At 38.4% G+C, this 20879-nt stretch overlaps 1 protein-coding gene across 3 annotated transcripts; it reads right to left on the bottom strand.

The window, feature by feature from the left end:
• Positions 1–3123: 3123 nt before the first annotated feature.
• On the bottom strand, positions 3124–20287 carry LOC122070322 (cyclin-dependent kinase C-2-like). 3 transcript variants are annotated; one of them, XR_006137736.1, is made up of 14 exons: positions 20076–20287; positions 19705–19835; positions 9505–9586; positions 9320–9410; positions 9190–9219; positions 8876–8994; positions 8692–8764; positions 8474–8594; positions 8230–8347; positions 6678–6817; positions 6505–6562; positions 4478–4548; positions 3740–4353; positions 3124–3506 (listed from the first exon to the last, which is right to left on the bottom strand). XR_006137736.1 is itself a non-coding variant. In XM_042634453.1 (13 exons), exons 2-13 carry the CDS (start codon positions 19812–19814, stop codon positions 3816–3818), a joined length of 1551 nt encoding a protein of 516 aa, XP_042490387.1. In that variant the 5' UTR covers positions 19815–19835; positions 20076–20286; the 3' UTR covers positions 3124–3815. The 3 variants fall into 3 exon arrangements, 2 of the variants coding, with proteins under 2 accessions (XP_042490387.1, XP_042490388.1); XM_042634453.1 differs by having other exon boundaries at positions 3124–4353; positions 20076–20286; XM_042634454.1 differs by lacking the exon at positions 20076–20287 and adding an exon at positions 19939–20068 and having other exon boundaries at positions 3124–4353.
• Between the last annotated feature and the right edge of the window lie 592 nt (positions 20288–20879).

Below are 20879 nucleotides of genomic sequence, written 5' to 3'. Positions count from 1 at the left end.
TTTGGGCAAGAGGAAAAGAGCATACACATGAAAGATCAAAAATATAGAATAGTATTCCCCACGTCCATGCATAATTACACAATCCTTATTTTTAGGGGGGCAAGAGTGTCTTTTCATGACCCCTTAAAAACAAGAAATGTGTGTGAATGGTGGAAAATGCTAGACGGGAATTGAGGTCAGAGTTACCATGTGTTCTCCTTCGCTATGTGTTGAAACTTTATCGGGATCTGGGATCTGGGATCTGGGATCTGGGATCTGGGATCGTGACGTTTACGAAAGCTTATGTTTGTCCACTTGTTCCAAAAAGAAATTCGCATGTGAGGGTGAAAGCGAAAGGCTTTTTCATGGAAAGGTCAAAAAATTGAAAGGTCATTGCCATAGAGTGGTCTAAAACTGTTCAAAAGGCAAAAGCAATATCACGGGCGTCTCAAGCTAATGTACCGTGTTCATGATTAGTCGATTAGGACTCCTTGAAAGCAAACCTTCCAGTTTACCTATGATCCTAGAGTGCAATTGCACTCTCTCTCGTGGGTTTAGTGCACCGTATCGTATCGGATATTGGTGGGTATCGGTTATCCTAAAAACCGATACAACACCAATACGGTTTGGCATGGTAAGCTTAGATTGGAAAGGTTTGCCCTTGGTTTTCTTGAAAATCAATTTTTTTTGATAAATTGACCCTTGATTAATATCATTCTACCGATATATTATCACTTTGTTATCAAGATCAATGGCTAGCGATATTGATCCCGAACGTCAAACCATTTCTCTCTGAAATGACCTTAAAAATCCTATAGTTTTCGCATTCAAGGTATCGGTATTGGTATCAAATTGATCTTATCAACCATGATCGATACCAATATTTGACCCGAAACTATAATGATAGAAATCAATACAAAGGAGGGTAAAATGGTCTAAGAACGAAGGTATGATATTCTGAGAAGCAAAAAATCCAATACAATATGACTAATCTACATTGGTATCGAAATCAACCGAGATCAATAATGGTACCTATACATAAGACCAAGGGTGTCAATTGGTCTGATTTCAATCAGACTGTTATCAATTTTGGTCTGTTACTTGACAACCCAAAATCAAACCGTTAAGAAAGTTGGCTCCAATTTCGATCTAGTTTCTTATTGGTTTTTTGTTATCGGTTTGTGATGGGGCTACTATTGGTTTGGAAACAGCCTTGCTTTGGTTTTACACGTATACACAATGAAATCAATGGGAATATTATGACTTTTTTAGGTTTTCGGTTTCTTATTGGGTTGCTATCAGTACGACCTTCATCGGACTCCGTCCACTTTTCATTTTTCAGCCAATCCGGTTTGGCTCCAATGTCCACCGGTTTCATAAAACCCAACCCAAAAACCAAAATGAGAAGGATCCGGTTTACGTTTGCCTGAATCGGTCATTTCAGTCAATCCAACCGGTTCAGGCTGCATTTGGACACCATTATTTAACACAATCATAATCTAAGGCATTTCAGTCATAATCTAAGGTTCTTCATTAATTTCTTAAGCTAGGATGATAATTAACAATCATATCAAAATCCAGAGCTTAGCTGACTGAGATTTCTGAGATGAGCTGTCTCCAGCCCAAAGTAGTGGGCCATGTGAATCCATGTTTCCCATGGCGTGTGGGCCCAAAATATGCTTCTTCTTTATTGGGTGGAATCTAAAGAGAAGAGGAAAGATATGATCTTATCAACTTTTACTGGTTAATGAGCCATGATTAGCATGATCACCATCTTAAATCAAGGCGCGATAAACGCTCTAAAGTTAGTAATCAAGTAGATATTTGATTGTGATCGTGATCGGGAATCCCCCCTGCATTTGGTAATAGGAATGGAATTGTATAATTTTAATTTTTCTATTTCAAGACTTGCTTGAACTAAAAAGATCGTTTTGGTTCGGTTTAGTTTCGGTGGGACTGAACTGGTTTCTATCTGGTATCAGGTCAAACAAACCGAGACAAAGTTTCATTTCGGTCAGTTTCAGTCGGGTTCAGTTCAGTCTTTTATCACGATAATTTAACAGGTTCTTAATGGTTCATTTCAATTTGGTTTTCAGTTTTGGTCGGCCCTTTCAGTTAGCCCGATCTGTTTCAATTTTCTACTGGTCCCATGAATGCCCAAACTGAAATCGACGTTTGATTTTATTTTCAGTCAGTTTAAGGTGGCCCAACCGGTTTGGGATGGAAATTGACTCCCTAGTCCAGCAAAACTAGGTTTGGAGATGGATGCAGCTAGATTGTTATTTGAGACTAAAAAATCTAGGGCCGTGAATGACATTCACCTTTGAACCTTGACAAAAATTGTGGTTTTGGTTTAAAGTATTGGTCTGTATTGTATCATTTCGTACCGACCATATCATATCAGTATCAGTGGATACCAATATGATATCATATCAGTATCAGTGGATACCAATATGATATCATATCGATATCTTTAAAAAGGTTACCACATTGGTTTAAAGTAACGGTTCATATCAATATCGATATCGAGAGAGATCAATATAATGTCAACACCGGATGAGGAATTCCAAATAGCCCCTACCCTATGGTGATTCATCTATCATTCATGGTCAGCTCTTGCTTCCACTCTCATCGATAGGAAGCTCTTGTCTAGCAACTAAACCTCTTGGCATTACGGTTTCTTCACCTACCCGTCCTCAATTAACATTCCCTACTTCTACTCCATGATCGTGCTCTTTCCACTGCAAGATCTTTCAGAGCCTTTCATACTGATACTATAAAGTTTAAATCTTGCTGGGATGAAGATAAGCCCTCTCTCTAAGGGAGCAATTAGGGCTTGGTTCTTTGTACTGGGAATTCTAATTTCAAGGTGGCCCCATTTGGAAACATTTCTTCAGGCAGGCCCTATTTCTGCCATGTGGTATGCTAGATGTGGCAATAAATTTTGTGGACGTTCACATGTTATATTTCGGCCACATCAGAGTTTGCAAAATAAAAAATTGAAAAAATACAAGACCATAGGGGGTATGCAAAGTAAATCATGGACAATTAACAAATAAAGGGATCATGGACATACGGAATCAATCCAAAAATGCAAACGATGGAATTTAAGACATCGTATCCCCACCATCGCAATTTCTTCAATACCATGAAGAGAAACTTCATACCTCTATGGTTTAATAAATGGTCCCATGCACATGTCAATGTGTTACCCCAATATGTCAGAAAGATGCATACTCAAACTAACTTTAAGATAAGAGATCAAGCATAAGCTTCAATTCTTTCTATCTCACTAGTGATCCTAACATATAGTAGACAAGCCACATGTGCAGTAGGAAGATTAATATAATTTAAAGCAAAAATAACCCCAAAAAAAAAATTAATACTCCAAAAGCTAAATAGTATAATCTTCTCTGGTACTAGTATGGTAAAATGGATAGAAGGAAATGAAGGTTACCAGAAAGCTAATTCGGTAAGGTCTTGTGCTGGTTGTAACAAACAGCCCAGATCCACTCCTGATTCACCCTCTGCTAAGCCACAGGAATCAGAATATTAGGCACTTGCAAGCTCATTCTTACTGATTGCTCTTTTCTTATTGACCACTTAAATGGAGTTTAAAACAAAGGTTGAGCTGCATCTAGTACTAGCAAAGCTAAACTTGAACAGGCTATCTTGGCTTTGAAAGGAGCGGGGTCAACAAGCAACCAGGGATAAAGAAAAACCTCCATGGCAGTTGGCATGAGATCAAGTTGGATTTCACCTGATACAAAGGGCATAGCTTTTTCTCCCCTTTTTATCCACTCTTCTTCCATGTTTTAAGCATCACAGTTTATCCATTACTGCTGCCAACCATACTGCGAATTTCGATTACCACCCATCATGTTTGTGCCTCGACCAGCACCTGAACCTCCTCCATATGGACCACCCTGGGAGTAATTTGGAGCACCAACTACATAAGCATTGCCAGTTGCTCGGGGACCTGTACCAGGGATAGCACCCGTAGCATATGGAGGAGGCCCCCGCCCATGCTGTGGATATGGCCCACCACTATAACCTCCACGTCCAGGGTTGTAACCCCCACCTGAGTTTCCACTTGGAGGGTATCTGTTCGGCGGCCCAGAAGGTCCACGGGGTTTACCGTAATGGTGGCTAGGCCCTGCAACCACTGGATGCTGGGACTGAGAGTTATGCATGGGTTGGTTCGGTCCTGACCGAAGCTGAGGATGCGCTTGGCCAGCATGTTGGACGGGAGGCAGGCGTGCATGTGGCTGAGGGTGCTGTAGTTTCTGCCGCTTTGCCAATTCCTCATTTTGTCTTTGTTGTTGACGCTTCTTCTTTGTCTGAAACTCATGGGATGATTCATATTTAGGTAAACTGCAAGGTAAAAATTATGATTCTAGTCAGAAAGATCACATATATATAGAGGAACAGAGGGGCAGAGAGTGGTTTAACATTATTTAAGTTACATGAAAAAAAAAAAAAAAAGATAAATAAATACCTCTTAGGATCACAAGGTAAGGGATCATTCCAGAAATACTCAGCATCAAGTGCATCCTTGGCAGATATCCTCTATTTAACCGAGAGAGAGAGAGAGGGGGGGTGAGAAAAGCAGTTTAATAATGACTATACAGATTAAGTACCCCGTAAAAAAACAGCATAATATTGATAACTACAGAAAATACAGCTCAGATAAGATAAACAAAACAAATAGCATAGTGAAAACTATGAATGTACTAAGTGTAACACTGACATTTTGCACCATTAGTGTGCCGTTTACGACTTCCAAACAATTTTAAGGACAACCTTCTTCAAAGTAAGAAGTACATAGCAGTATCCTCTCTCCAACCTACTAGGTTATCGTGCTCAAGTTATTTATTCAAACTCAAACAATAACAACAGCATAGCCTTATCCCAACTAAATGGGGTCTCCTACACAGATCCTTGCCCTCTAAACAGCTCTATTCAAAGTCATATATGATACAAGTCCTAATCTATGCATGTCTTTCCACACCACTTCTACAATCAAAATCAAATCACTCCTCCGTATTACAGCATCCCAAGGCCTCCGTGTACTCCCAAATTAGCTCTAATATGGTCATTCCTTACCTTGTCCTTCCTAATTTTGCCACACATGCATCTCAGCATCCTCATCTCATCTTCACTTAGATTATCTATTTGACGCTTCTTAAGTTGCCAACATTCCACATACTACATCATAGCCAGCCATATGACACTCTTGTAAAAACTTTCTTTAAGCTTTAAGGGAATATGCCGATCACACAACACTCTGGAACGCTCCTCTCCACTTCATCCATCCTATTTTAATTCTATGACCAACATCATCCTCTATATCACCTTCAAACTCAAACTCTGATCAATGTTACAGGTGGACTTGGTTGGGTTCAGGTTGCGCTTATCATTGAGGAAACAGTCCTAGATTCAGCCCAAACCTTAAAGGGAATAATCCCACATCGACTAACTCTAGGGTCTTGGAAAACTTCATATACCAGTTGGGTCTCTCCACCTAATAAAAACTTCAGCTTTTGAGATGCATAATTCAGCAAAACCAACCCACTTAATAAATTGGTTGAGAAGACCAACCCTCACCCAACCCATTAACAACCTTCCAACCAGTTCAAGACTAGTTATGAGACACTACAAATAGGTTCATTGCTCCGGCCCAGAATACGATTAATCTGGCATGGGCAATGTGAGCCCCAAGTAATTTACCTGAAAAATTGAAAAGTCGGGCATTTCCGGCCCACCAAGTGAAACCAGTAGTAACAAACATCAAATTATAAGAAAAAGGAAAAAAAGAGAACAAGACCAAGAGGTTGGTTTCCAGGGGCACAGATCTCTCCCTCCCCCCCCCCCCCCCCCCCAAAAGTAGGAGAAGATAAAGAACAGAATGAAAACGATCTACTGGCATCTTCAATTTTGAGATGACCAAAATATCTAGGCCATTTGAGCTTTCTCACTTTCTCTGGCTAGACTTTGGAACCTAGTTCAGGTCAGACATGTTTATATATTAAGGACCAGCACTTGCTGACTGCATCTTGAAATCCGAAGGGTCACCACCAAAAATCACTTATAACTTAACTTGTACTACATCACTCTTCCTCATCGGTGCATCTAGTGGCCTTTGTTGTACATGTACATAATACCTCATGTAAGTTCCTCTTAACTTATACCTATTGGAGTCACTTCAAAATTACCTCACGTGTTCATTTTTCTTTTCTGGTTTAGCCACTCATCCATCTCAACATCCTCACCTAGACATAAGCTTTGCAAGGGAAACATTGCATCATTTGTGTCTACCAGAATGGGTAACCATCGGAAATTAAAAGATATATCTGGAGTGTCGTAGTTCAAAATGATACATGTAAATTTCGATAAATATGCCAAAACTCGGCAGAAAAATATCAGAAAGCAACTAAGAAATGTTGTGAAACCAAGATCATCTCAATGTTAAAACGAAAACATTGATGAACTGAGAAAATAGTGCATTATATGATAAAGTTATACCTGAGATGGGTCAAGAGTTAGCATTCTCTCTAGTAACTCCAGAGCATAGCGATCAAAACTGTAAGGCCAAAGAAGAGTAAAATTAAGACTTTTTCAAGTAAATCAGGCAGAGATAGCCCCCTTACCACATTCATCTTTAAATCTTGGTAACTATACCATTATTATTTACTCACTGTTTGAAAACCTCTCTAAGACGCCTTTTCATAGGCCTTGTTGGCTTGAAATTGTTATACCAAGGAATCTTGGAAACACCAGGCCAGATGACTTCATCAGGAGCTCCACAGAGTTCAAAGATCTTGTTCAATTGCTCTGGCTACAGAAAATATAATAACAGGAAAAAGTGAATTAAATTCAGAGCCTACCAGGAAATTTCTTAGTATATGAATCAGCATATTTCAACCCGAATAAAGCACAGAAACTTTTCAAATCGAATCCTTCAAGCAGTAAAATAAGTGTAGAGCAGAAGGTGGATGACACATTTCTTCAATACTGATGCAGGAGAATCAACAGATGACTAAAGTGTCTCTAATTTCAAAAGACTAAAGGCCATTTTGTTACATCCATCCCCGATGTTGTGATACAAGCCTATCATCAAGTGCAGGTTCCAGACTTCTGGTAATTGCTAGGCTTATCGACAAATTAAAGTGACAAAAATGAAATCAACAACCATGGGTGGTTCTCAAGGCGCTGGTGCTGGAAAAGGGAGAGATTTGCCAAAGTTGGTTGCGTGTGTGTGTGTGTTGACTCATTAAAATGGTGAAAATTATGACAAAGACAGTAATTTAAAAAGGAATATCTCTACACCTTATGAGTTCCATAATCAAAACGCAATCGCTTTAAATAACACTTGGAAATAAAATTTTTTTGCCCTTTTTCACTCAAAATAAGCCCCACGCTTCCCGCCCCCCCATCCCCTTTTGTTTTTGAAAAAAGAAAAGTAAAACAATTTCCAATATTTAATAACACTGTTCGTACATGTATACTCACTGAAACAATTCGATTGTCTTTGAGTTTTTTTCTTTGGGGGGTGGGGTGTGGGCGGAAGAAGATGCTAACTCAGCTCCCTATTGCGCGGTATCACCCTCTCACATAGATTCCGTGATGTATACCCCCACATGCCCCCTTGTGATGACTTTTTCTGGTGGATACTCATGCTGCACTCCCCCATTAATGAGCTGGTCAAAACTAACTAGTTAGAGATCTTCATCTTTTTTTTTTTTTTTTTTTTTTAAATTAAGTCAGAAAACAGAAATCCAGATATTAATTGTTGCATCAATCATCCACATCCACTACAGACCGTCCATTTGATAATTTTGGGCCCATTTGATAACGTTTCTGCCGTTTCTGTTTCAAGGAATGGCAGAAACATAAATTTCGGTTTCTGTTTCTACCGTTTCTTGAAACAGAAACGGAATCGAAGGTGTTTCATAAGTCATGTTTCTGGAAGCCGATAGTAACCAGCGAAAGAATGGCCACGAGTCATTTTCAGAAACGGCGAAACAAGAACTTGTTTCGCGCCTGGGTCTTTTCTTGAATCATAAATATGTAGAAATTTCAATTTCTATTTCTGAAAACAAGTGAAACGAAACAGTTTTATCAGACGCTTTTTGTTCCGTTTCTTGAAACGTTATCAAACGGGCCTTAGATATCCACAGACCAGAAAAGGCATGCCCATCTTTAGGTCTTCACTTAACCAACAAAAGAGCAGCATGAATATTGTCTCACCTCATTTTTCCCAGTTAAGATGGGCTTTCCATGCAGAAGCTCCGCAAAGATACAACCAACAGACCACATGTCAACAGCAGGACCATATCTTGTGGTTCCAAGAAGCAATTCTGGGGGTCTGTCCAAACCATTATGAACCTGAACAAATTAAATGAGAAGTGGGACATATTCTGGCAAAGAAAAAGATGATTAACTATTTGGAGATCCATATTCTACCTATCACACTAATCAAAGAACTGTTTACCTGTACCACAAAGTGATAACGCGATTTGTAAGGTTACCATTGTGGTCATTGGAGAAAGAACGAGCAAGGCCAAAATCTGCAAGCTTCAAATTACCTTCATTATCTATTAAAAGATTTGAGCCTGCAAAAGCAATAATGGCAGAAATGTCAACAGCACTGCAAAATATTAAGAAGTAAGAACTACATCCACAAAACATGCATCTCAATTTGGTACTAACCTTTGATATCACGATGAAGTACTTGATTGACATGACAATAATGAAGCCCTGTCAATAACTGCCTCATATAGCACTGGCAAGATAATTTTAAATTAATTGTCCCACACCAGAAAATAATTATTAGAATAAATTAAAATTTTATTACTAGAGTAAATTGACACTATAGCCAGACGGACTACGACACCTTGATCTGGGGAATCGAAAATCTCATCCCAGGACGATCTGCAAGACCTGTTAAATCATGGTCCATGTATTCAAAAACCATGTAGATGCTACCTTTATACTTGTTACCATCTGTAGCACCTGTAATGAGGCTAACATCAGGAACCTAAGCAACAGTAAACAGGTTAATCTCAATCATGAGATGCGCATGCCCTGGAGAACCAAGATGAAACTGCAAACATACGGCTTTTCAAGATTTTATCAGAAACCAAACAGCAAAGTATGATGCAATAGGCTCCAGCTTAATCCAACAATACAAAACATCAAACAACTAACCTGATTTCCCCTGTTCATCCTTTTCCTGTCCTGAAAGACAATTTGAATGAGAAAAAGGAAACGATAGAAATCCTTCTAAGCACACTGAAGTAAGAGGAAAAGCGGATCAAGAAAACAAAACCAAAAGTACCTTGGGAGGTGACAATCTCCTTCAGCTTAATTACATTATCATGCTGCAACTTCTTTAGGATTTTAATTTCACGTATAGCAGTTATAGGGAACTGTGAAATGAAGCAAAATTGTCAAATGCTTCTTAGAGAACAGTATGTATATATACACACACACAATCAACATAGTAAAGAAAACAAAGAATACCCCTTCTCTTTCATTGTCCATCCGAATCTTTTTCAAAGCAACAATTTCCCCAGTTTTGATTTCTCTTGCCATGTATACTTGACTACAATAGCAAAATATCAAAGGGGTAATTATCCAAATAGAATATATCCAAGAACTCCAGATGTTCTTATAGGGGGGAAGGATATTCGAAAAGAAACAAATAACTACTCCGCTAGACTATCAGAACAATGCACATTACAAGCATTTAGCAATACATTTGAGAACTTTTATTCGAGAAGAAAAAGGATAAAGTTCTGCCTGATAAGGTGATGCAGTTCAATCACCTAATTGGGCTTCTATTATTGGAAATAAGTCTTGGGCTGAGTTATACATGTTTTGGGCCTTTGATCCCATGAGTTTAAACTATGGGTACAAGGTAGGAATACGGGATTAGTAAAGTGTCTTTATTTACTTGTTTTAATTGTTATTAATTGTTTTAGCCAGGGTGGATTAGGATTCTACAAGTTCAGTCCTGTTTTGAGTCTGTTTCTTTCATTACTTTAGTTTCTTAGTCAGTTCATGTCACCTTAGTAGTTAAGAATTGGGTTATGTACTTATGTCTTTCCTTTTTAGTGTGTTGAGACTATGTTTGAGTCTTCTAAATAAGTTTCTGAGGGGCTACAACCTTGTACACAAATATGATCAATGAGATTTTGGCTTAAGCCTTTTCTTTCGCTAGTGAGAAAGTATGCATGCTGTGAGACTCAGTTAAGGGTGGGAAATCCTTGGGACCAGTGTGATTCTCATCCAGGACTGCTGGTGGGAAGCCAAAGGTCACATTCTTCCTTTTCCATTCTTTGTTTTTTACAAGTTTCTGTTTTACTTATGTTATCATCTTTCGTTCTCTTGTTCTTGCTGCTGGCAAGTAAGTACTGTTCTTCAAGTAATCATTTGATTTGTTCATATCTTCTCGAAGGTTGGGTGCAAGGATTTTTTTGAGATCAAGGAATTCAGCCATCCCGATCACTCGGAAATTTTTTATCATACCTTCATCAACACTAATTGAGGATTCGATTCAAATTTGGGTTGATTCCTGAGGTTGGATTTCGAAATATCTTCACATTTCCAATTCTGCCCTTGTTTCTCAACTGTTATTCTGTGCAACAGTAAACTAATCAAGTTTTTATTGATCTGTTCATGCTGAGATTTATACTCTGTGATCAGAATTGATTATTCAACATATTTCTGTTTTCTGATTTATATTCTGATGTGTTGAATTCCTATTATACCCTTCTCCTGGTTCGACTATGATTGTCTCATTTTTTCTGATCCAACCATTGGATCAATTTCTAATTTTCAGCTACTGTTCTCCTACATGTTTACTGCACTCAACTTGAGTTTCCGCCACACCATCCATCTGATTTAGTTTAATTTGATTTCTCCTAAATCTGATCATCTATTCTCTGTATTTCGTTCCTGTTTTGGTATTGTTTTATTCATGTAAATCAATAATAAATTATAAGTTAAAGTAATGCTGGGTTGCTGTGTCATCAGCATGCCATTAACTGAAGGGCAAAGTTTCTGAGAGAGTTACCAGACTAACAATGCTATATTGAGCAGAGTATTGGACAAACATGAAACAAGAAGCATAATAAAAGAGGGGAGGGGGAAGTTTAGTTGAAATATGGATGTTAAAATGGATAAGTGGCAGAACTAGAAATGGTAGAATCATAACTAAATGCATATGGATGTGGAGTCCTCATTTGTAAAAACATTGCTTGAAGATCAGCTACTTGCTATCCTAGGAAGGTGAAGAAAAGCCAACTCTTCTAGTTACGCCTATAACTTAGCGTGGAAAGAAAATTAAACCTAATGAGACAATTAAGGGTATATGAGGAGTTTGGGAACTAAAATGAACAAGGCTAAACCATACAGTGCCACAAACTAACTTGACCTTAGGCCCTCTTTGGTATCATATTTCTTTTTGATTTTGTTCACAAAAACGGTTTTGGTTGCATTTGGTATCATTTAGGGAGCTTGTTCCTATTTTAAAAAAATTGATAAAACACAAACCAAGAAAAGATCAAGAGTCATTTATATGTTTTGGCCAAAATTGATTTTCAATTATTTTTGCGCTGAACTTTAATAAGCAGGTGCTTAAAGTCCTAAATATGGAGGGGTAAAGTAGTCATTTGCTTTGTAATTAGAAATCTGAGCCCCTTGCCCCCCTCTTTTTCAGCCCAAAGTGGAAAAAGAGAGTTATAAGGAAGATGGGTGAAAGGAACGTCTTTTCACCCATTTCTTCAAAAAATCATTTTGCACATAGGGATACCAAACTATTTCTCACAAAAAACCAATTTTCTCAAGTAGTTACCAAACCATATTTGCGTTTTAATAAAAAATGGTTTTCATTAAAGATTTTTGTTAAATATGTAATCAAAAAGAAAAATGATACCAAAGAGGGCCTTAAAGAGGAAGCTAGAAGAAGACAAAGCCAGCAGATAAAGGCTTAAAAATTGAACTTTTTAGACTGCAGACGAAAGCAAAGACTTAAGACGGTACACTGCAAGTTGGTTATCAAAACTCAAGTTCTTTCATGTACAAGCAAATGCAAGAAGGAAATACAATAAGATAGTCTGGTGGTAGGTGGAGGTAGGGATTTATGATAAAGACAAAATAAGGGATGGGAATCTCTACTCTCTAAAGCTATTCCTCCTTTGGCTCTGGATGATCTAAAGTCTAAACTTAAATCCCCACACCAAATGAAGGATGATTTTCTGGATGATTGATTCAAGGAGGAAATACTTCCTGCAAATAAGTCGCTTGGTGGAAGTGTCCTACAAGCAGCAGGCCAAATATTTGATCAGAACTACAGTATAAAGAAAAAGAAGAGAAAAATAGGTAATTATATTTGCTACATCTTACCTACGGTTTAGTTACGAAGGGCAATAAAACCGGTCACCAACCACTATAGCAGCAACTCAAAGCTACCACTCAACTTGAAGTCAATAAAGCAATAAGAATATAATGCTTTGCAAATAGAAACCTTTTGACTTACCAAGTCCCAAAGATCTGCACTCACTCTTTAAACAAAAAAAGAAAGCCTTCTAGAACTTCAAGACTAACATACTCGAAACCTGAACACTACGTCCACGTTCTAACTCTTCCAACAATGTTCTAATTCTGTGAACCATGACTCCAACTTATTAGTTCAAACTCAGTTTACAAATTTATCCACTTACACGGGTGCTTCAAAATTAAGGAATATAGAAGTGAACAAAAAATTATCTATTGACTTAAACTCTTAGAAAAAGATAACTTGTCACGTCATAATCGTAACGAAACCAGTACCTGCGGTTGTGAAGAGAGAACGACGGGAGGAGGGGGAGAGAAATCTGAACCATGATAGATTCAGTGTCTATATCGTGGTCTATCCCTGTTTACTTATAATATCAAACCAAATAGTCTCTTAGTAGAAGTCCTACTAAGGGTGTACAAGCCTAAGACTAATTACGAAGAAATAATGGAGGAGAGAAATCTGAACCACAATAGATTCAGTGTGTCTATCATGGACTATCCCTGTTCATTTATAATATCAAAGAAATAGTCTCTCAGTAGAAGTCCTACTAAAAGTGTACAAGCCTAAGACTAGTTACAAAGAAATAAGGAAACTAAAAGAGACAAACACAACACGATAGGGACACTCCCCCTATCGTGGTCAGCTAAAAACAAACAAACGTACAGCAGGACAATAATAACCCTCCGGTACATGTATTAACAACAATATTGTCTTAGTGAATTGAGCATAGAGAAGGCCTACGACAGATTACTGAGAGAGCTCATTTGGCACGTCCTAGAGAAGAGAAGGGGCGTGAATAACTATGTGAATATAATTAAGGGTATGTATGAAGGAGCGGTAACAAGCGTCATAATGACAGAGGGTCAAAGTAACGAATTCCCAATTTCAATTGGATTACACCAACGATCAGCTCTAAGCCTGTACTTGTTTGCACTCATAATGGATGAATTAATCAGGCACATCCAAGACCCAATCCCATGGTATATGCTATTCGCCGATGATATTGTCTTGATAGATGAGACCGTGGAAGGGATTAATACTAAACTGAAGCTATGGAGATCAAGTTTAGAATCAAGAGGTTTCATGATAAGAAGAACGAAGACAAATTACATGATGTGCCATTTTAGTCAAACTAGGGGAGGGAACAGAGTGGTGAAAATTATGGAGCGGGAGCTACCTCAGAGTGACTATTTTAAATAACTGCGGTCCAACATAAACAAAGAGGGTGATATAGAGGATAATATTGCCCGCAGAATTATATTGGGGTGGATAAGATAGAGGTGCGTCAGAAGTGTTATGTGACAAGCGCATGCCTATTAAACTCAAGGGAAAATTCTGCCAAAGAATTTTACGACCAACAATGACATACAAAGCGGAGTGACTATTTCATCGGCGATGACATACACTGGGTCAACCACCTTTGCTCTCTTTTTTTTCGTTGCCTGAGTCTGCCTAAACTAACGGAGTGACCAGATTCATTTGGTTGGAACCATAAAAGGTAGGGGCAAGCCCAGAGTGACTATTGATGAAGTGGTAAGAAAAGATATGCAATTGGAAGGACTCACTTCTAATATAACCACGGATAGAGTTTTGTGGAGGACAAGGACCCGTGTAGCCAACCCCTCGTAGGAGATATCCCTGTGATGCTTCTATGACTACTAATGCAGATAAGTCACTTAATATGTTTATTTTATTGCAAATAAGCCTTAGGTTGGGCTATGTATGTGTTGGGCCTTTGATCCCATGGGTTTTCTTTATAATATGCCACTTTAATGGGCCTAAAATATGGGTAGGAAGTAGAAAAACGGGATTTAATTCATTAGTTAGTTAAGAGTCCTATTTTGAGTTTATTTGCTTTGTTATTTCAGTTTCCTAGTCAGTTTAGGCTTCCCAATTAGTTAAGGATTGGGTTAGGCCTTTCCTTTTTAGTGTTTGAGTCAATTTTGAGTCTTTTATATAAGTTTGTAAGGGGCTACATTAATGGAAAAAAAAAAAAAGATGGGTTATGCTGTTGTATTGTGGGATGCATTGGGTGAGATGCCTCAACTTGAGGGTGAGATGCCCATTCACTAGTTCTTCTACCCCCTTCTCAACCCTCCATAAAATTCTCTTTCTTTTCTTATTTTCCTTTTATTCATATGTTGTGAGAGAGTGTTTGAGAGCTAGAACCAAGCCTTTGGAGGACATCTTCTCTATTCAGCCAGAATTCCAGACCCTGCCTGAGAATAAGATCACTTGTGATTCTAATTCTACATTAACTACTGCTTTCACTTCTTCTCTTACCTCATTTTATTTCATTTATGTACCCTCTTTACATTCTTATACCTATATCGGATCCGTGTAACCGACCCCATTTAGTTGGGATAAGATTATGGTTGTTGTTTGCAGTGAATCGAGCAGAGATTTCTCAATCAACTCAGAATTGGAAGATCTTGATCTCCTTAGAAGACAAAGTGAATAAACTTTCACCAAAATGATGCTAAATGAACAAGTCTTGATGTTCTAAAAGTAGCCCCAAAGTTAGGTTACATAAATATTATTTTCGAACACAAGAAATTCATTTCAATCAAGGCATAAGAAATTAGTTAACCTATATGATGACTCTACTTCCTATAGAGTTTGAAATGCTCCAGCATAAAAAGGCTCCTGATAGCAATCGTTTCTCAATGGTGATGATCAAGACTTTTTGGAAATCTTTAAACATGATCTTTTAAAGGGATTTGACGAATCATGAGTTTTTTTACGGGCATGTGGGACATTCTGTTTCTGGTTCAACATTCAGAAAACTAATTCCAAAAAGGGAAGAGGCTAAACATAATAAATAATTCATGCCAAATGGCGTTGTATGCAATGTGTATAAGATGGTAGTGAAAGTATAGTATTACATAGAATGATTAGAGAGTTTATTAAATAAATCAGTAGAACTCATCATTTATCAAGGGGCAATTATAAGAGGAAGGAATATAGGGATACCCGCGCAAAGGCAGACGTATATGGAACACCCACAAAACGAAGCAGTTTTTGTCCACCAAAATGCTTTTTTATGCATATGGATATCACTTCAATTCCTTCATACTAACAAGTATAATCTAATAAAAATGGATTTTTCTCAAGGCTACTCTGTTCATTAATTGCAATAGATGGGGAGGGAGGTCATTAGTGAGGGCCAACTTCTAGACTTTCATCTGAATCTTCCTAGGTAGGACCGGGGTGGGCTCAGTTTGTTCACAAGAGGCTTGAAACGAGATGAAATCCTTCTTATTCCCACGTCCGGTCTCTTCCATCTCTGTCCCGCTTCCATGTGGGCAACAACCCCTATTTGATAGGGAGTGGAATGCAGCAAGAGGCCCATGCCTAGGGTTACTTATCAAGGGATTGGTAAAGTGAGTAATGACTAATCAAGCTGCACAATAGGCGCCATCACCACCATTTCTCTCTTTCTTTTCGCTACCTGAGTCTGCCTAAACTAACGGTAATGTCTAACTGGGGACCACCAAGGGGGATCCCACTATTAGGTTGTGTGCCATCATTTTGACTTCCTATGCCCTGATCATAGACCACACTGCAGCAAATGAAAATCTCATTGACTGGTTGGTCCTAGTTACCCGTCAAAACGAAGTGGAAGATTGAGTTAAGGGCTAAAGATTGGAACTTTTTATTCCCACTCCCAATAGTATGTCTTTAATAGTTCAATCGGAAAGTAGTCTATCGTAATAAGGAGCGCAGTGCTTCGCAGGTGAAGGTACAGGATGTGCTTCTTCCCTATATAGTGACTTCTACCTGAGTTCAAAGCCACCTCGATTCAAGATGTCAAAACATCAACCAGATCGGAAACCGAATCTTCAACTTACTTCAAAACAGGTTCAAGAGCTTCGATTGAAACCCTTTCCTATCTATTGTCAGCTAATCTTCAGCGTCTGCTTCTTCATATTCGGATAAGGATGCGTTTGCTAATGCGGATTCGTCTTTTGTTATAGCCTTTGGTAATAGGTGTGATATTAAGTCATAGGCCTTCAACATGTCTAATTTTATGATAATATTGTAGCCCATCATCTTTCTATCCAGATCTAGCATTAACTCATAGGCCACTACGCAAAAGTGCCTCGATGAAAACCCACAAAAGATCAAAAGCCATCCAAGGAAAGTCCCACAAATGAAAACTTGGCCGGAAAAAAATAATTGGCTTATCAAATTATTTATCGAGCCATGAAATTGGTTCAACAAAAGGCAGAAACAAATCCAACTCTCGAAATGGAAGTTATCCTATAGATGTTGTATTCATGCCTATTAGAAATGCGAGGTATTCATTCTTATGGGAATGGAAACCAGAAACAAGAGATCCTTTTTTACTTTTCAGCTTTTGAATAAAGAAAATGGTCAGATCAATCATAGTTCGAGGAGGATTTCATCCTAAGAGAATGGTAGAGAAAACAAAGAGAGAGGGATTCGAACCTTCGATAATTCTGAATAGAGAACTATACCGGTTTTCAAGACTGGAGCTATCAACCATTCGAGCATCTCTCCAAAAGACAATCTCTATTTTATTTGGGCGAAGGTGTTGCTAAGATAAGAATTTTCAATGCTCTAGGGCGATGAGGAGCAACTCCAACTTTCGAACTTAAAGCATGAGTTGCCCTCTCTCACAGCAGAGCTTATCTTGTCGAATGCAATCCACTCTAACTGACCGATCTAAACCTAAGTAGTTTAGTTTTCATAATCCAGTAATCAAACTACTGCATGCATAATGGGTTTGTGAGCTGATCATAGACCAAAGAAGCAAGGATGCTTGTAGATCAACTAGCGCGCTTTTCTGTTGCTTGGTTCTTGAGAGGTGGCTCCGAGCGGCCCACCATGCCAAGATATATCAATGCAGGATTTAACATAAGAAGGGGTCTCATCATGATTGTCAGCACCCTTAAGGCACTTTTTTTGCTCCAAAAACTGATCCCTTACCACGCGGGTACAATCAGATCCATAGCGGTGCCTAGGTCTAAAATCTAAGTTATTATAGAAGAACCATTGTGTCGCGGGAAATCCTTCCTCGTACAAGTTCTCATACAAGGTTTTTGAATGAACAGAACTTCGATAGGTAGGACGTCCAAGTGCCGTGAGGTGTGAAGTGATGGTCTACTCGTTCCATGAATGAAAAGGTTCGAAATGGCCTATTTTCATGTCTAAATCAGGAGTTTATGGGCTCTCTAATGTCTCATATGTTCACTAAACATACTCAAAAGGGCCACTTTCCCTTTCAAATCAAATGTCTTCGCACCACGAGGCAACCCCGTCCTCTAAGTTGACAATTCCTTTTAGTCCACCATTTCAATCTCTTCCTCAAGTAAATGGAGTTGTTGTTCTTTCTCCGCCATCCCCACTCCAAATTGGAATTCAAGTTTGTTCACGTGGCCCTAAACTCGCTAGGGTCCCATTCATATTAATTGTAAATCCATAAGTAGTCTCTCTTTTCTTATTCTACCTCAAAGCAACCTACCATGTTCCGAGAAGTACTACAACAAAGTCGAGCTCTTCGTTGCAAGCCAAGCCGAATAGAAGATAGAGGAAACCGCCTGCAACTACTTATTGAAAGATGAGATAGGAAAAGAAAAATCGTAATACAACAACAGTAAATATTCCCTCCCTGCTCTTATCACCTGGGATCGATCTCACAAGAAGAGCTCCCGACCTCAGAAACCAATGCCCTTCCAATTGCACAAAAAAAAAATCGAATTCTAGAGGAATCCCCATGAAATTCATCTAATGGAGTTTCTTCTAGCTTTTCTTCCCATTGAATAAGAATCACCCTTATTCGACATTTGCAAGGTTGAGCATGAAACAATAAAGATAATGTCGATGGGCATTCCTACAGTGCCTTTTGAATCCTTCTTCCACACTTTCTCAAGTTACTGCAACACAACTTTGATCATCAACTACCCTCCTCACCAAGCACCAGCATTCTTTGGTCCATTTTCTCATACTATCTGTGCCTGCATCTATGTCCTCCCTTCCATCACCAAACCCCAGGCTCTAAATTCCCCCCTTCTACCATCAAACAGGGACAGAATAATATAACTTCCCTAGCCAGGTAGAAACACCACCCATCCAAATGTAAACCATATTTAGACTAGACTACAGTATGTCAAACTCTCTGGATCTCAAGGAAATCTTCATAACCACTTTCTCCTCAGATGTCTACACAAGGTTGCCCAACAATTAGGTGGTCTTCGTAGTTAACCCACCATCCCAGATGAAATTCCTTGAGATCTCTCTAGCACTTTTCATTGGGGGGTAAATGATCTCTCTATCACTTTAATAACACTAATCAGAGCATTCAGCATGTTGTCAATAAATGAAACGGATACCCCTTGACCCTGAAGAAATTTATTCTTCCTGCACAAGGGAAAATTTTTGGATAAATTTCTACTGCTTGTCCTCATAATTCTGTCATAGTCACCCCTGTAATGATGTTAGATACTATGATGCATTTTTCAAGAGTGATATACTATGTAGGTAAAGACAATTTCAAAAATTAGGTGATACTCTTTTCTTCGAGGAAGATTACTTCATTGTTTCTGTCTCTGGTAACTCAAAGATTACATTTTTCTAATGTGGTAACTTTCTCTGCTTGAGGGAGGAGATGGATTGTACGGTTGGTGTCTGGTAGGTGGTTTATCGGTCTGAGTACAAGGTACAATACAGGTAGTGATTCTTTTGATGTTGGGGTCAGGCGACACCATCTTTCTTTTATGGCTTCGTAACCTAAGCTAACTAAGTTTACTCATCAAGGACATGAACTGCTGCCTATTAGATCAACTTGAGGAACACTCCAGAAAAAAACCCAATATCCGAATTGAGTAGAGGAGAATCAAGCATTTAATCGCTTAATGACCATCCCATAAATCCTACAACCCATTCCAATGAATCTTCCGAAACAATGTATGACCAGAAACTGTTAATCAGCCATCACATATACTTGAATACAGTAAAAAACAAATAAAAAATAAAGCATGCAATCAGAGGAAGCAGAACTACTGCACTAGTACCTTATGCACAGAGCGATTGCTTGAAAACAAACAGTGAGATTAGAAACGATAGACAAAAAAAAAAAAAAACTTTTCTCGTGAATCAACAATAGAAGCTTGTTTTCAATTTCCATTTACACTCACCCATATGTTCCTTCACCAATCTGCTCCAATTTCTCGAAACAGTCCACGCTTCGAGATCCCCTCGATGGAGATTCTTCAAGATTAAGATGACCGGTAGGTGCTACAGACATCTTCTCACCTCAATGGCACTCCTAAACCAAAATTCAGAGTTTAAAACACATAAATTACAGACTGAAAAGGGGAAGAGAAAAATCTTGCGGGCGTAAATAAAGTATCAACTATTTTGTTCGTTACTTTTTCTTTGCAAGTCGATAAACTACTTTTCTAGCTATTTCCTCCAAAGAACTGGAAGCCACTCTGTCTCTCTCTCTCTCTCTCTCTCTCTCTCTCTCTCTCTCTCTATATATATATATATATATATATATACCTACCTGTTCCTCTTGTAGAAGAGCGATGTTCTTGGGGATACTATTAATGGAGTCGAAATCGACAACACAGTCACCGTTGTCGTCAATCGATCGCAGTCGAAGAAAGGGTTGCAGAAGAAAGTATCCGTTCTTTTCTCCAATTCTTAATTTTGTTTCCATAAGTAAGACGCCACCCGTATAAAAGGAGAAAAATACGTAAAATTGATTCAGGGTTGCAAAAGAAGGTATCCGTTTTTTCACTTTTATACCCTCAATTCTGTGGATTCCCCACGTATAAAGAATGATACGCGAGGCCCGTTCGTTTGTTGGGAATTAAAGGGTGGAAAAGTTTGGGGTAGGTCTCACTTGTTATGAGATAGGGTAACTGAATAATTAAATCGAGGACAAAGTATCATGGAGAATGTTTTCCAACACTCATGAGGATGGTTCAATCAGCATACTTTGGTTCACAAAATCCCTAGAGGGTTTTAGTATCTTTTAAAATATCCTTATGAAAACTTCATGCCAACGCATCTCAAGCCCCGCGATAAATGGATTTCCTATTCATCGTGGCCATAGGAATTCGGCTTCCCCTTAGGCAAAGAAAAACTGGACTCTCTATTTTTTCAAGGATGATGGAGAAAGACATGGATCTTCTTTTTTTTTTTTTTTTTTTTTTTTTTTTTTTTTTGATAAAAAAGATGAGAGCTTATGAGGTAAATCCATTTTAGATTGGTAAGTTTACTTATGAGAATTTAGGTTAATTTTTATTTAATGTGGTTGTAGAATACCTTTTCTTTATTAGTTTAGTCCATGGTTACTGTTTCT

This window comes from Macadamia integrifolia, unplaced genomic scaffold (assembly GCF_013358625.1).
Source record: "Macadamia integrifolia cultivar HAES 741 unplaced genomic scaffold, SCU_Mint_v3 scaffold890, whole genome shotgun sequence".
NCBI classification, from domain to species: Eukaryota; Viridiplantae; Streptophyta; class Magnoliopsida; order Proteales; family Proteaceae; genus Macadamia; species Macadamia integrifolia.
Note: the sequence above shows the minus strand (reverse complement) of the source record. Positions and strands in the feature narration are given on the sequence as shown.

What these genes read in the sequence shown, in the direction of transcription:
- LOC122070322 (XM_042634453.1), bottom strand. Translation starts at nt 19,814, where the DNA reads ATGTCTGTAGCACCTACCGGTCATCTTAATCTTGAAGAATCTCCATCG. An exon ending in ACTTCATCGTGATATCAAAG is followed by an intron (nt 8,595 to 8,691) that starts GTTAGTACCAAA and finishes TTGCTTTTGCAG; the next exon opens with GCTCAAATCTTTTAATAGAT. An exon ending in TTACCTTGTGATCCTAAGAG is followed by an intron (nt 4,354 to 4,477) that starts GTATTTATTTAT and finishes TTTACCTTGCAG; the next exon opens with TTTACCTAAATATGAATCAT.